Source organism: Vicia villosa, linkage group LG2 (genome assembly GCF_029867415.1).
Source record: "Vicia villosa cultivar HV-30 ecotype Madison, WI linkage group LG2, Vvil1.0, whole genome shotgun sequence".
NCBI lineage: Eukaryota > Viridiplantae > Streptophyta > Magnoliopsida > Fabales > Fabaceae > Vicia > Vicia villosa.
The window spans coordinates 48,718,473-48,732,219 of NC_081181.1; the positions used below are offsets into that span (position 1 = coordinate 48,718,473).

At 38.2% G+C, this 13,747-nt stretch overlaps 1 protein-coding gene across 1 annotated transcript; it reads right to left on the bottom strand.

The window, feature by feature from the left end:
* Positions 1-2,446: 2,446 nt before the first annotated feature.
* On the bottom strand, positions 2,447-3,668 carry LOC131649028 (uncharacterized). Its single transcript, XM_058918775.1, has 2 exons — positions 2,852-3,668; positions 2,447-2,802 (listed from the first exon to the last, which is right to left on the bottom strand). The coding sequence occupies exons 1-2, from the start codon at positions 3,666-3,668 to the stop codon at positions 2,447-2,449; spliced, it is 1,173 nt and encodes a 390-aa protein (XP_058774758.1).
* Positions 3,669-13,747: the final 10,079 nt, after the last annotated feature.

Here is a 13,747-nt window from a genome sequence, read left to right on the forward strand (position 1 = left end):
TTGATTAACTTTGTTTGCAATGACTTGATAATATTTGAAGCAATATATCAAACACTTGGTGATAATGTCCAAATTGATTATGATTCAAGGTGTGGTGACTTGTGGTGTTTATGCAGAATCTTATCACACAAGTTAAACACTTGAAGCTTTGATCAATTTGCACTTATGAACATAAATAAGCGAAACGTAAACGAAAAGATAAAAGCGATAAGAACACGATATTTGTTCAGGCAGTTCGTCGATCGTCCTCGCTACAACTACATCTACCCCCAATTCCAAACGGGAATTGGGATGTCTTTCATTATGATTGAAAACAATTTATACAATGAAGATAACAAAGCGATAACGATAAACCGAATATGTTGATCCTTTGAATCTTCTTCCCCTTAATCTTGAGCCAGATCAAGTATCTTCCAAGAGCTTCACTTTGATTCCCTTTCTACAGTGTTTTGAATTGCTCAAACCCTTGTTTTTCAATCTTCACACTCAGCTGAATCTTTGATGAAGTCTCTTGATAAAAACCCCCAAAATTCACCAATCTTGGAGGATAAAATCCTCAGATTTTATTCACCAAAAACCCCACAAATCTTCACCCACTAGGAATCTTCAATTCCGTTCCATGGACGTTATCGATCTTGATCGCAAACTCTCAATGCAAAAATGATTGTGTGTAGTTGTGTTGGAGTTGAGAAGAAGAACGAAGATGAGAAGCCTTTGTGTATCTTTCAGTTGTTGGTGTTGAAAATGAATAATTAACAGAAAAGGATATATATAGGAGCTGGTATGTTGATGCAGAGCAAACATACAGTTTGGCAATTTTTGAGGAGATAGGTTGACCTACTTCATTGATTAGGTCGACCTAAATAGAGCAGATTAAGCCAAGTTGTAATTGTTTCCAGTTGGGTCGACCTGTTGGAGGTTTGGGTCGACCTAAGATCAGTTGAAGCACGTTCTTGGAATTTTTCTTCAGTTTAGGTCGACCTAGGAACGTGGATGAGTCGACCTAACAGTGACATGAGTAAATCTCTTTAGTTTAGGTCGACCTAGGAATATGGGTGAGTCTACCTAACAGTAACATGAGTGAATTTTCTTTGTTTGCTTTAATTTGAGTCGACCTAATGATTAGCTAGTTCGACCTAACTGATGCAAAACCATATGCTGAGTAACTGGAGCTTTACAGGTTGACCTCGGCACATGGTAGGTCGACCTACATTGTCTTAGATAGCCAAAACTTGCTTTTCCTTGAGTCATTCACTTGTGCTTTTGTATTTGTTCACTTATGATGTTTGCCATGAATCGAAAACTCCTTGATGAGTATAGGCTTGTACTTACAACAGCTACTTCTGTCAGATACCAATGTCAAGACTTCAAGCATGACATCCATTGAAAAGTTGTACTGGCTCAAACATACAATCCTGCACAATTCCACATATATACACCAGGAATGTTTTACCACAAAATACAGCCAATTTAAAACATCTTCAATCTCCCCCTTTGGCAAATTTTTGGTTAAAACATTCTGTTATCACAATATCAGAGATTCTTTGCAGCAGAAAACAAACACACACATAAAGAAGATTGTAGCTTTAAAAACAGCTTACCAGCACATTACCAGCACATACCAGATAACAAAAAGTTTCATCCCGAATACACAAATTAGATGTCCAAAACGAAACATAATACCATCAATACAATACCATCATTACTCCCCCTTTTTACCAGAAATGTTTCCAAAGTACTCTCAACACACAAAAAAACAAAACACTGGGGGAGATCACCATACACACTTGCTTTAATCTTCAGACTCAAAGATACTAATTCTATACTTTTATCAGTGGCATCATCAGGACTGGCTTCTTTCTCAATCTCACTGTCTGATCCACCATCATCTTCACCTTGTTCCTTCACATCAGTATCTGCAGATTTAGAACTTTCACTCGTTTCAAGGGAGCCGATCAACCTTTCAAGAGCCAATTTTCTGGACTCCAGTTCCTTGCAGGTCTCTCGGAGCATAGCAATCATGGCAGCTTTACTCATAATTGTGCTCTCTTTGGATGGTCTAGCCGATGTTGTGTTAACATCATAAACATGAGTTCCTTGAAAGAGCTTATGATGAAAGATTAAAGGGCTTGGTCTTTTGCACACAGAATCTTTGTCAGTCAAAATATTGGGAAATTGTTTTAAGATGATTCCACAAATAAGGGTAGGGAAGGCAATGGGGCCTTTGACACTATAGCTACCAGCATGCTTTAAGGTTTGCTCAAAAATATAAGTTCCATAATCTACTTTGGACTTAGTACCAATAGCAAAGATGAATTTACCTAGGAGAGCATAAATTGTAGACTTGTGTTGAGTTGGCACCCAGTTCGCAGTTCCAATCCTGTGAAGTATAGCACACCTCACACTTAGTTTGCTCACAGTCAGCTTCCTTTGACAGACCATGTCTTCACTTAACCAGCAATAATCTCTTTGCAATTTGATTATCAGACACTTCCAGCTCTGGCTGAGCTTCATTTGACCTTTCCAGAAATTTGTTGATCACAGTGGGCGAGAAGTTAACATATTTACCTCTGACAAACACTTTTAAATACTCCTTAGTTTCCTTATTGCCACAGTCTTCATGAAGATTCACAATGAACTCCTTCACCAGGACTTCATAACACTTAGAGAGTTGAGTCACAGTCTTCATTAGACCAGCCTCATGAATAAGATTCATAATCTCTTCATACTCAAGAGCATTTTGAGCAAGTTCTCTCTCTAAGGCCAGTTTTTTACTGATAGACAAATTTCCATCTGAGTACACTGGAGGGATAGTGAAAGGAAATGTTATCAATAGGTACTTCAGGAACACTAGCAGCCAGCTTGCTGGTAGAGACCTTCTTCTTGGGATGAATGTCATTGACATTCGCATCAACATCAGAATCTGACTCATTCTCAGAACTGCTTCTGGCCTTTCTTTTCTTAGGCACCACTTTGCTCCATAGTTTCTTTGGTCCAACAGAAAAGGACTTAGCCACTGCCCTCTTCCTCTGAGAGTCCTCGACTACAGTTTCCTTTCCTTTCCTCCTCATTAGCCTTCTAGCTATGCTTGGATTGGTGGAAGAAACCAGGTCATCATCAGAGAGATCATCAAGGTTGATCACTTTGTCAGTCTGAGTCTTCTCTGGTTCTTTTTCTTTATTTTGGCTTTCCTTAGTGTGGTTTACACACGTGTTAGCAAAAACATTGTTGGGGGTCTCTTCATTGTGCTCAACACCATCAGGAATTTCAATGTGATCAATACTAACATCATCCTGACCAACAGTGACTTCTACTCCATCATTTCTTTTATTGTCACTTACATGCACATTCTCATTCATTTCATCTATGCCTTCACTGGTATTTGCATTCTTATCATTATTTGCTGGGACATAGGTGTCAGCAGTGTCACTAACATGCCCAATGACATTTGACTCAGGAAGCACAGGATTAGCAGGACCAGGGATCCTGGATGTAATATTGTTCTCATTTAGGATTTGGGTAACAATTTTGACAATGGCGATGTGATTAGACCTTGAGCCTTCTTTGGTTGATTCTTCCCTAGAGGAAGGGATAGACGATTGAGAAATCTGACTAGAGTTGGGATTTCTAGGTCTTCTTGCAGTCTCTTTGGTTCTCCGTGCATGCATTGTTCTGGGTCATTTTGTCACGAGATCGAAAGGAGTTACTGTCTGCAAAGGAGTGACTTCAAGAATCTCACTAGGGTTAATGGGAGCATTATGAGTGTCTTGTTCACGAGAAACAGAAGTGGACATTTTTTATGAAGACTGAGGAATAAATTGTTGAGACATTGAGGAAGATGTTGGAGACGATCTAAGTGTCTAGTTGTTTTCGTTGTCGGATGAGAGATGAGAGAAGTGTAAGAGACCAACGAAGTAGGGATGAAGGAGTAGAGGAAAGGGTTGTACTTGGAGGGGGAATTTAAATTTTGACCAATCATTAAATCTGAGTTATTTTCTTTGTTCAAAAAATAGTTACCTAGAAACTGTAATTGCTATAACACCTCACAGGAGTAAATACCTAATTTGTTCTTCAAGATTTCAACTTGGAGAGTGCTTAGATTCTCAGTAAGGATGTCTCCACTTGGTAGCTTAGAAGTTCCATGTTTCATGATTAAAACTTTGTTAACTGCAAGATTCCTGGGGAAAAAACATGTAGTATCCATGTGCTTGGTTCTGATGAGTTGGATGGACTTCTTTGGCACATCAGTACCCCTCTCATAGTGCAATGTCATGACATTCTGAGTGACATTGTATTCAGACATCATTAGTTTTTCACCTTCAATTTTTACAAAGAAGGTTTTGAATGTCTCTTTTCTTCGTATCCATTTCCAGCTTTTCTTTCACACCAAGTTTCAGAAGTTTGATAAGGCCTTCTCCTTTTTACACTGTTTATTTTTCTTTCTGAAATCCTTGTATTTAAACTTGGATGCTCAGTTTCATCACTTAGCTCGAGAAGATATGGCTCAGCTTTTAAGGAATTTCTCTGTTGATATATCATCCTTTAGGTAAGAGCATGAGCTTTAGGACATGTGGACTTCAAGTGATCTGTCCTGCCACATTGATAGCATCTCTTATATGGGAAATATTTGCTCCTTTCTTGATGTTTTCTTTTATGTTGCATCTTTTGATTAGGCATCATATTTTCTATCAAGTAAGTCTGATTTCTTACTTTTGCATCCTTGTTGTGAGATTTGTTCAGCAACTTCTCTTTCAAAGCATTAATGTTTGACCGAAGGCTTATGTTTTCTTCTTGAAAGAGAGTGTAGGCACTTCTATCCTCTAACATTCTTGCATATAGTCTCCCACAAATCCTATTCCAGACATGTCTCCTGATCTCTGTCCAATTTGCAGTATCTCTTCCAGAGAGTCAGTTTCAGAATTCAACATTCTGACAGATTTTGACATTTGATCCACCTTGGAGTTTAGCATGCTGATCTAATCATTGAGTGACTCTATGGTTGAAAGATGTTCTTTCTTTTTCAGTTTCCAACTCTTTTATGAGCCTCTTTTGCTTCTCCACTTGCTTACATACTTCAGTGCTTTTGGCATATAGCTCTTTGTAGGAGGTTGCAAGCTCATCAAAGGTCAATTCATCTTTACTGGAATCATCATCAGATTCACAAGTACTCGTTAGTGCTATGACATATTGTGCAGTATCTTCTGTATTCTTGTTCATAGTACCAGAATTTTGCTGTCACTAGATCTCACCCAGATGTAAACAGGCAGGGTGCCTGCTCTAATACCAATTGAAAATTCTAGTAACACACGCTCGATGTCAAACTAGATGTTATGACATCCACAATTATGCAGCATAGACAGTAATAACAAAACAGCATAAAAACAATAAAGAACAGACAGAATTGTTTACCTAGTTTGGTTCAAACAACCTACTCTGGGGCTACCAAGCCAGGGATGAAGTCCACTATCAATAGTATCAATTCAAAGCTAAACTCCCCCGTTTACAACTTCTCACTTAATCACTACCCAATGACCCTTCTACCTAGGTTCTACCTAGATATGGAATATCTCCATTCCACTGCCCCTCAATCACAGCAGTGATTACACATAAACAATAAACAATTATAGATAAAAGACACTCTTCAAAAACACACCTTGATCTGCTTAAAAGCTTCAATCAAGAGATACACACTGGTGCTTAAAAGCTTAGAGTGACATTACACAAACACAAACTATTCCAACGCAATCATCAAGGACAATTGCTTGGATCACATGTAACAAAAACAGAACAACAGTTCTTCACAATACACAGTCAAAGATAAACTACTCCACAACAATTATCAACATGATAGTTGTTTGGATCACAAGAAACACACACGGTGGAAACACAGAGAGTTTAATAATCTTTCATGCTGAAAAACTCTGTCGCTGAAAGTAGGATTTGCAGTCGATATAAAGTCAGCTGGCAGAAGGACTTGGGCCAAGGGCCTTTCATACATAAATTAGGGTTACCCATGTAAACCTAATTTCCACATCATCAGGATGATCACATACGTTGTGATTCGTGATATTTTAGCACAATATATAGTTTCCTAAAACAGAGACCTGAGATAAAAAAGTAAAAACCTCAAAACTAAAGGGTGGCAACTACTTCTTTCAGATACCAATGTCAAGACATCAAGCATGACATCCATTGAAAAGTTGTACTGGCTCAAACATACAATCCTGCACAATTCCACATATATACACCAGGAATGTTTTACCACAAAATACAGCCAATTTAAAACATCTTCTCATGATGTCAAAAGCTTTTGAACTTGACACAATCAATGTGGAAACAAAGGAATCAAGTGGAAGCACTAAGGAAAGGCATTTTTGGCAAAATTTAGTCAACAGGTCGACACACTAATGGTATAGGTCGACCTATTTGGGGGACTTAAGAAAAATGTTGTGTATGAGCAGAATGCGTCGACGCATTGCTAACTCAGGTCGACACATGGCATTTTGAGGAAATATCGGGTATGCGCACGCCGACCCTACAGGTCGACGCATGGAATTTTGGGGAAACATCGGGTATGCGCACGCCGACCCTTCAGGTCGACGCATGTGTCATGTTTGATCCAAAAACAAGTGCAGGACTGCAATAGGTCGACCTACACAGATGGACAGGTCGACCTATCGCTAAAATTACTGGTTTTTCTGCTGAGTTTAAGTGGAAAATGCAAAGGGTGTGGTATAAATATTCTTTGATCATTCTCAAGCAAAATCAACAAGAGACGTGAAAGATATACTCAAGCTTCTTCTCATCTTCAACCTTTCGCTTATTGATCGAAAATCACACATAATAATCTTTTTCGATCGGAGTAAGGAACGTGTGTTGATAAGGTTCGACGGTAGACTTTTGTCTTGTTCGAGTGAAGATTGCTGAGGGTGTTTCTTGTATAAAACCTTAGGGTTTTTCCTTCTACATCAAGGGTTTGATTTTAAGGTTTTTGACGATCGCTTCGCTTAGGGTTCAATTCATCCGAGCATAAGGAATTGAGGGATTGTAGATTAGCTCATCAAATTTGCTACAACCGGGGGATTGAAAAAGGAAGGATCGGGGTCTTGATCGGTGAAGATCATTGACATTGACTTGGTTCTACTTGAATCAAGGGGAGGAAAGAATTGTATTCAATTTTACTGCATGTGTGTAGTTGGTGATTGGTAAACTCTTTCCTTGTTAAACATTTTGCAATCAAATAAAACTTTCCTAATTTCATTTGAAATTAGGGGCAGATGTACTCCTGCGAGGACGATAGAGGAACTGCCTTAAAAAATCTCGTGTTCTTTATCGTTTTTAGTTTTATCTTTTCGATATTTGTTTTCGATAAAAATTCATAGTTGAGCAAAAATGGAAGCTTGGTGAAAATTGCTCACCAAGTGTTTGATAAAAGTACACACTCAATTTTTGTTCAATTTGAGTTAAACAGTTCATTGCGAGTAAGACTATTTTAAGTGTGTATGCTAGTCAATTGATAGTTTCGTTAAAGCGAGTAATTAAAATTCATAGTTTTCATCCGTTTCGGTTATTGCACATATTCGGTCCCCGATAACTTGATCGTTCAAGACGATAAGTTTGATTCCGGGGAATCACGTTTCAAAAGCTAAATTTTTCTTAAGTCGGAAAAAGGTGGTCTATTCACCCCCTTCTAGACCATCCCTATCGTCTAACAAGTGGTATCACGAGCGCCGGTTTATCTAGTGCTTGGCATATAACTTTTTAGAAAATAGAGAACGGTAAAAAATGGGAGTATAATAAAGCGTTTGTTTTCACCGGAGAAAACTATAGTTATTGGAAAGACTGTATGTGCATTCATATCAACTCCGTTGATAGAAAAATCTGGGATGTCATCGTCAATGGTCCTATGGCTATCACCATAACCAACGATGCAGGCGTTACCAGACCTAAACCTCAAGCACAATGGGATGAAAAAGATGAAAAGAATTACGCGTATGATTGGAAAGCTAGAAACATGATTATAGCTTCCTTAGGGGTCGATGAGTACTTTCGCGTATCACATTGCCAAACGGATAAGGCAATGTGGGATGCATTACAAGTCGCCCATGAAGGAACTAATGATGTTAAGCTAGCTAGAATCAATACTTTGACGCAAGAGTTTGATCTCTTTCACATGAAGCAAGGTGAAACCATTGCGGAAATGCAAAAGAGGTTTTCTCATATTATCTATCGTTTACACGATTTGGGACACATTACTCCCAATTTTGTAGCTACTAATAAAGTTTTAAGATGTCTTAGTAGGGAATGGCAACCTAAGGTCACGGCAATCAAAGAAGCCAACGATCTCTCTACATTGGATCTCACGGCTCTATTTGGAAAGCTTGAAGAAAATGAGCAAGATCTCATGAACCTAAACAAGTATGAAAAGAAAGAAAAGAAAGAGAAGTCAAAGGACATCAAAAAGAAGTCTATTGCTTTAAAGGCTTCAAGTTCAAAGTCATCCACCAAAGATGCGTGTGATAGTGAATCTAGTGACGAGGATGATAGTCCGGATGAAGATATGGGTTTGTTCGTGAGAAGGTATAATAAGTATCTTCGAAAGAATGAAATTAAACACTCGGACAACAATCTAGTCGACTATAGACATCAAGCAAAGCCTAACAAGCAAGATGAGAGTAAAAAGACTAAACCTAGAGGATCTTGTTACAATTGCGGTAAGCCAGGTCACTACAAGCCGGATTGCCCCTCGCTTAAGAAAGATAAGGCAAAGAGAAAAAATCAAAAGAAGCAAACAAAAGGTAGAAGAGCCTATATCGCTTGGGAGAGTGATAGTGACTCATCTAGCAAAGAAAGCTCAAGTGATGAAGATGAAACGGTCAACCTATGTCTCACGGCACATCAAAAGAAGAAAAAGATTGTAAGTCATGAGAAATATAATAATGTTGATGCTATGTCTTATTTTGAATTAAAACATGCCTTTGATACTTTACATCATGAAGCTAACGAAGCCTTTCAACGCTTAGCTTCAAATAAAAATATTTTCAAGTACCTTGAGAAGAAAGTTTCCGATTCCGAAAAGGAAGTAGAAACTCTCAAGGAATCTATGATTGAAAGTATCAAAGACAAAAGCGAATATGACAAGAGTTCTTGGTTTAGATGGGGAGGATGTGAAACTTGTCACATTTGGCAAAAAGAAAATAAAACTCTCAAATCCAAATTAGACAAGGCTTCACAACCTAAAATTACATATGCCATTGATCGATCACATTTTAAAAATATTATGATAAATCCATATCAATGATACACTTATGTGATAAAAGATCAATCTAGCAAATGTAATGACCATTCAAACTCAACATGTCAATGTTGTTGCAAAAGGGGTCATACCATTAGAAAATGTCTCTTTAGGAGATTTTTGGTTCCCAAAGGCATTTTCAAATGGATTCCCAAGAGCAACCTTTGTTTCACTCACACACAAGGACCCAATGAAAATTGGGTACCTATTTCCCTTGTTTAAATTTGTAGGTGGAATGTCTTGAGCCATCCGAGAAAAGATGGTTTCTAGATAGAGGATGCTCAAGACATATGACGGGTGACTTATCTTTATTCTATGACATTGTGGCTAAGAAGAAAGGATTTGTGACCTATGGTGATAACAACAAGGGTGCAATACTCGGAAAAGGTAGTGTAGGTAATCCCTCTTCTACTACTATCTCAGACGTCCTTCTAGTTGAGGGCCTTAAACACAATCTTATTAGCATCAGTCAATTGTGTGACAAAGGATACTCGGTATCGTTTTCAAAAGAAAGTTGCACAATTAGAAACAATGATAAGAAAGATGATGTGTTCAAAGGCCTGAGGGTAAACAATGTATACATGCTTGACCTAAATGAGGTATCTTTGACCGAGGCCAAATGTCTAGCAACTATGAGTGAAGACTCATGGTTGGCATAGACGTTTGGCTCACGTCAACTTTGACTTGCTTAATAAAATCGTTTCAAAAGACATAGTAGTTGGCCTACCCAAAATTAAGTTCTCCAAAGAATACTTATGTGATGCGTGCCAAATGGGGAAGCAAACAAGGATCTCGTTTAAACCTAAAAACATTGTATCTATAACGAGACCCCTTGAACTTCTTCATATGGACCTTTTTGGACCATTCTGAATAAAAAGTCTAGGTGGGAACTATTATGGGTTCGTCATAGTTGATGATTTTTCTAGGTATTATTGGACGATCTTATTGGCAAGCAAAAGTGACACCTTCCCCGCATTTGAAAAATTTGCCAAATTGTTTCAAAATAAGTTGAACACGAGCATTGTATCCATCCGAAGTGATCATGGGGGTGAGTTTGAAAATCATCTTTTTGAAGACTTTTGTGGAAATCATGGCATTAATCATAACTTCTCCGCACCACGAACTCCACAACAAAATGGAGTGATGGAACGTAAAAACCGTGTTTTGGAAGAACTTGAGAGAACTATGATTAATGAACACGGGCTTCCAAAATATTTTTGGGTCGATGCCATAAATACGGCTTGCTATGTTTTAAATGGGATCTTGATACGACCTATTCTAAACAAAACACCATATGAACTCTTAAAAGGAAGAAAGCCAAACATATCTCACTTTCACGTATTTGGATGTAAATGCTTTGTTTTAAATAATGGAAAAGAAAACCTTGGTAAATTTGATGCAAAAGCGGATGAGGTTATCTTTCTAGGATATGCTCAATCTAGTAAAGCTTATAGAGTATACAACAAAAGGTTACATATTGTTGAAGAGTCCGTAAATGTTTCTTTTGATGAGTCTTGTCCGAAAGTAGTTGGAAAAGGTAGTGTTTTTAATGGTGCAGGTATCTCAACTGAGAGTATACTTAAGGATCCAGATGCTAAGCTTGAGAAAGATAAAGATTGCCTCTCACCCGAGAATATTAAAGAGGAAGAGGATCAAGCACCTAAAGAGAAAGTGGAAGACCAACCAAGTGACAAAAGTGATTTTTCTCTTGAATGGAAAACCTCTAAGGACCATCCCATGGAGAACATTCTAGGAGACATATCAAAAGAAGTAACAACACGGTCAAGGATAAGTAACTTTTGTTATTATTATTCTTTCATCTCTCAAATTGTGCCTAAAAACTCCAAATATGCATTAGTCGATTAGCATTGGTATTTAGCTATGCAAGAAGAGCTAAACCAATTTAAGAGAAATGAGGTTTGGGACCTTGTCCCTCCTCCACGAGACGATCGAGTAATTGGCACTAAATGGGTGTTTAGGAACAAACTAGACGAAAACGGGATTATTACTCGCAACAAGGCCCATCTTGTTGCTCAAGGGTATAGTCAAGAGAAAGGGATCGATTATGAGGAGACTTATGCTCCGGTCGCCCGACTTGAAGCCATACGTTTGTTAATTGCATTTGCATGTTCACAAAACTTTAAGCTATATCAAATTGACGTTAAGAGTGCTTTTCTAAATGGGTTTATTAATGAAGAAGTTTACGTATCTCAACCTCCCGGTTTTCAAAACGTTGATTATCCCGATCATGTTTATAAACTTAAGCATGCCTTGTACGGTCTTAAACAAGCTCCAAGAGCTTGGTACGAGCGGCTTAGCAATTTTTTGATCAATCAAGGTTTCTCAAGAGGGAAGGTAGATACCACTCTATTCATTAAAAGACATGAAAAGCATTCTATATTGGTTCAAGTGTATGTTGATGATATTATTTTTGGGTCTACTAACATGACTCTTGTCAAGGAGTTTTCTAAGCTTATGCAGGGAGAATTTGAGATGAGCATGATGGGTGAACTAAACTACTTTCTTGGACTCCAAATAAAGTAACTAAAGGAAGGCACATTTGTGAGTCAAACTAAGTATTGTCAAGAGCTTATCAAACACTTTGACATGGCAAAATCAAAGGCCATTGACACCCCAATGCCTACCGCGGTCAATCTTGATAGGGATGAACATGGTAAGCCGGTTGATGTAAAAAGGTCTAGAGGTATGATCGGTTCCCTACTCTACCTTACCGCTTCTCGTCGCGATATTATGTGTGCAAGATACCAATCATGTCCTAAGGAGTCTCACTTAAAGGCCGTTAAGCGCATACTTAGGTATCTTGTTGGTACAACTAAGTATGGCTTATGGTTCTCCAAAGGTAGTGATTGTTCTTTGGTTGGGTACTCCGATTCCGACTTTGCCGGTTGCAAATTGGATAGGAAAAGCACTAGTGGTACATGTCATTTCTTCTCAAACTCCTTAGTGAGTTGGCATAGCAAGAAACAGGTTTATGTTGCTTTGTCAACCGCCGAGGCGGAATATGTGGCGGCCAATAATTGTTGTGCTCAAATATTATGGCTCAAGCAACAATTACTTGACTTCAATGTCAAGCTTGATCATATTCCCATCTTTTGTGATAACACAAGTGCTATAAATTTAACCAAAAATCCGGTCTTGCACTCTCGCACTAAACATAGAAATTCGACACCATTTTCTTAGAGACCATGTGGAGAAAGGTGATGTAGTGTTTGAGCATGTTGATAGCAAAAATCAACTTGCCAATATCTTTACAAAACCACTAGCTACCGAGCCTTTCTTTCACATTCGTAGGGAACTTGGTGTCCTTGATATATCGGATAGGTTGCAACTATGAGTAGTTACATGTGCTCTATTTATTAATTTTATTATCTATGCTCTCATAAATATGTTGAAGTGTGTATTCAAGATATATGAGGGCATATTTCTCTATCTCCCATGTGTGAAGGTAAATACCGTTTCAACCTTAGACTCTTCTCACAATAATGCATCAACATGGTAAACTTGCTACTTGTTCATAGTTATGTATGTTTTATGCATATTCTGGTAGTCTCATGCATACATACATTGAATTTAACCAAATTTGGAAAAATGTCAAAAATAGGTCGACCTACTCTTTCTATGAGTCGACCTATTACAAGATATTTTTTAAAAATTTGAATCTAATGCATCGATGCAAGACCTGCATAGATCGACGTATCGGTCGCAGATTTTCCAAACTAGGTTAAATTAAAAGACTGAAGGGCAAAATCATTTTCTCCTCTTTCTCTCTTGCACCGTCGACCTCCTCTCTGCAAACCCTAACATTTCCAACTCCAACTCTCTCAAAATCCTCTCAATCCTTCATCAATGGCTTCACACAAGTCCTCAAGAAAGAGAGCTCACAAGGGAGACTCCTCTTCTTAACCACAACCTGAACCGATAACTGCTCTCTCATACCTGATGAACTAGTTGAATCCTACTTTTCTAAGTTTAGCAAGAGGAAGATTATTAAGCAATTCATGTTGTTTAGTGGAACCTTACGTAAACTACATCTGGAACAAATTGTTGATTTGCTTAATGTTCAAAAGTTGGGTACATTTCTGGAATTGAGTCATGATTACAATGAGGATTTGGTTCGGATTTTCTATAATGGAATGGAAGGAACCTTCCATGGTAGCTCGTTCAATTTTCAGATAGGCACTACTACATATGCCATCATCGACAATACCTGGAAGCATGTCGGTCTATTTCTGCTAAGTGATGATGAGGTAACTGTGACGGATACAAATGTGATGGCACAATTCGATTACAATGTTGCTTTGAACAACATGTTAAGGCACCCCTATGGTGATGATATTGTTCGGAGTAACTTGTTTCCAAGAACTGCCACTACAGGTTTGCTTAAAATTGTTGATCGAATCTTGCAATGGATCGTGGCACGAATTATCCGTC

Excerpts from the sequence above, each read along its gene's own strand:
- LOC131649028 (XM_058918775.1), bottom strand. The coding sequence starts at position 3,668 with ATGCATGCACGGAGAACCAAAGAGACTGCAAGAAGACCTAGAAATCCC. Across the intron at positions 2,803-2,851 it reads TACCAGCAAGCTGGCTGCTA|TGTACTCAGATGGAAATTTG; the intron begins GTGTTCCTGAAG and ends CTATCCCTCCAG.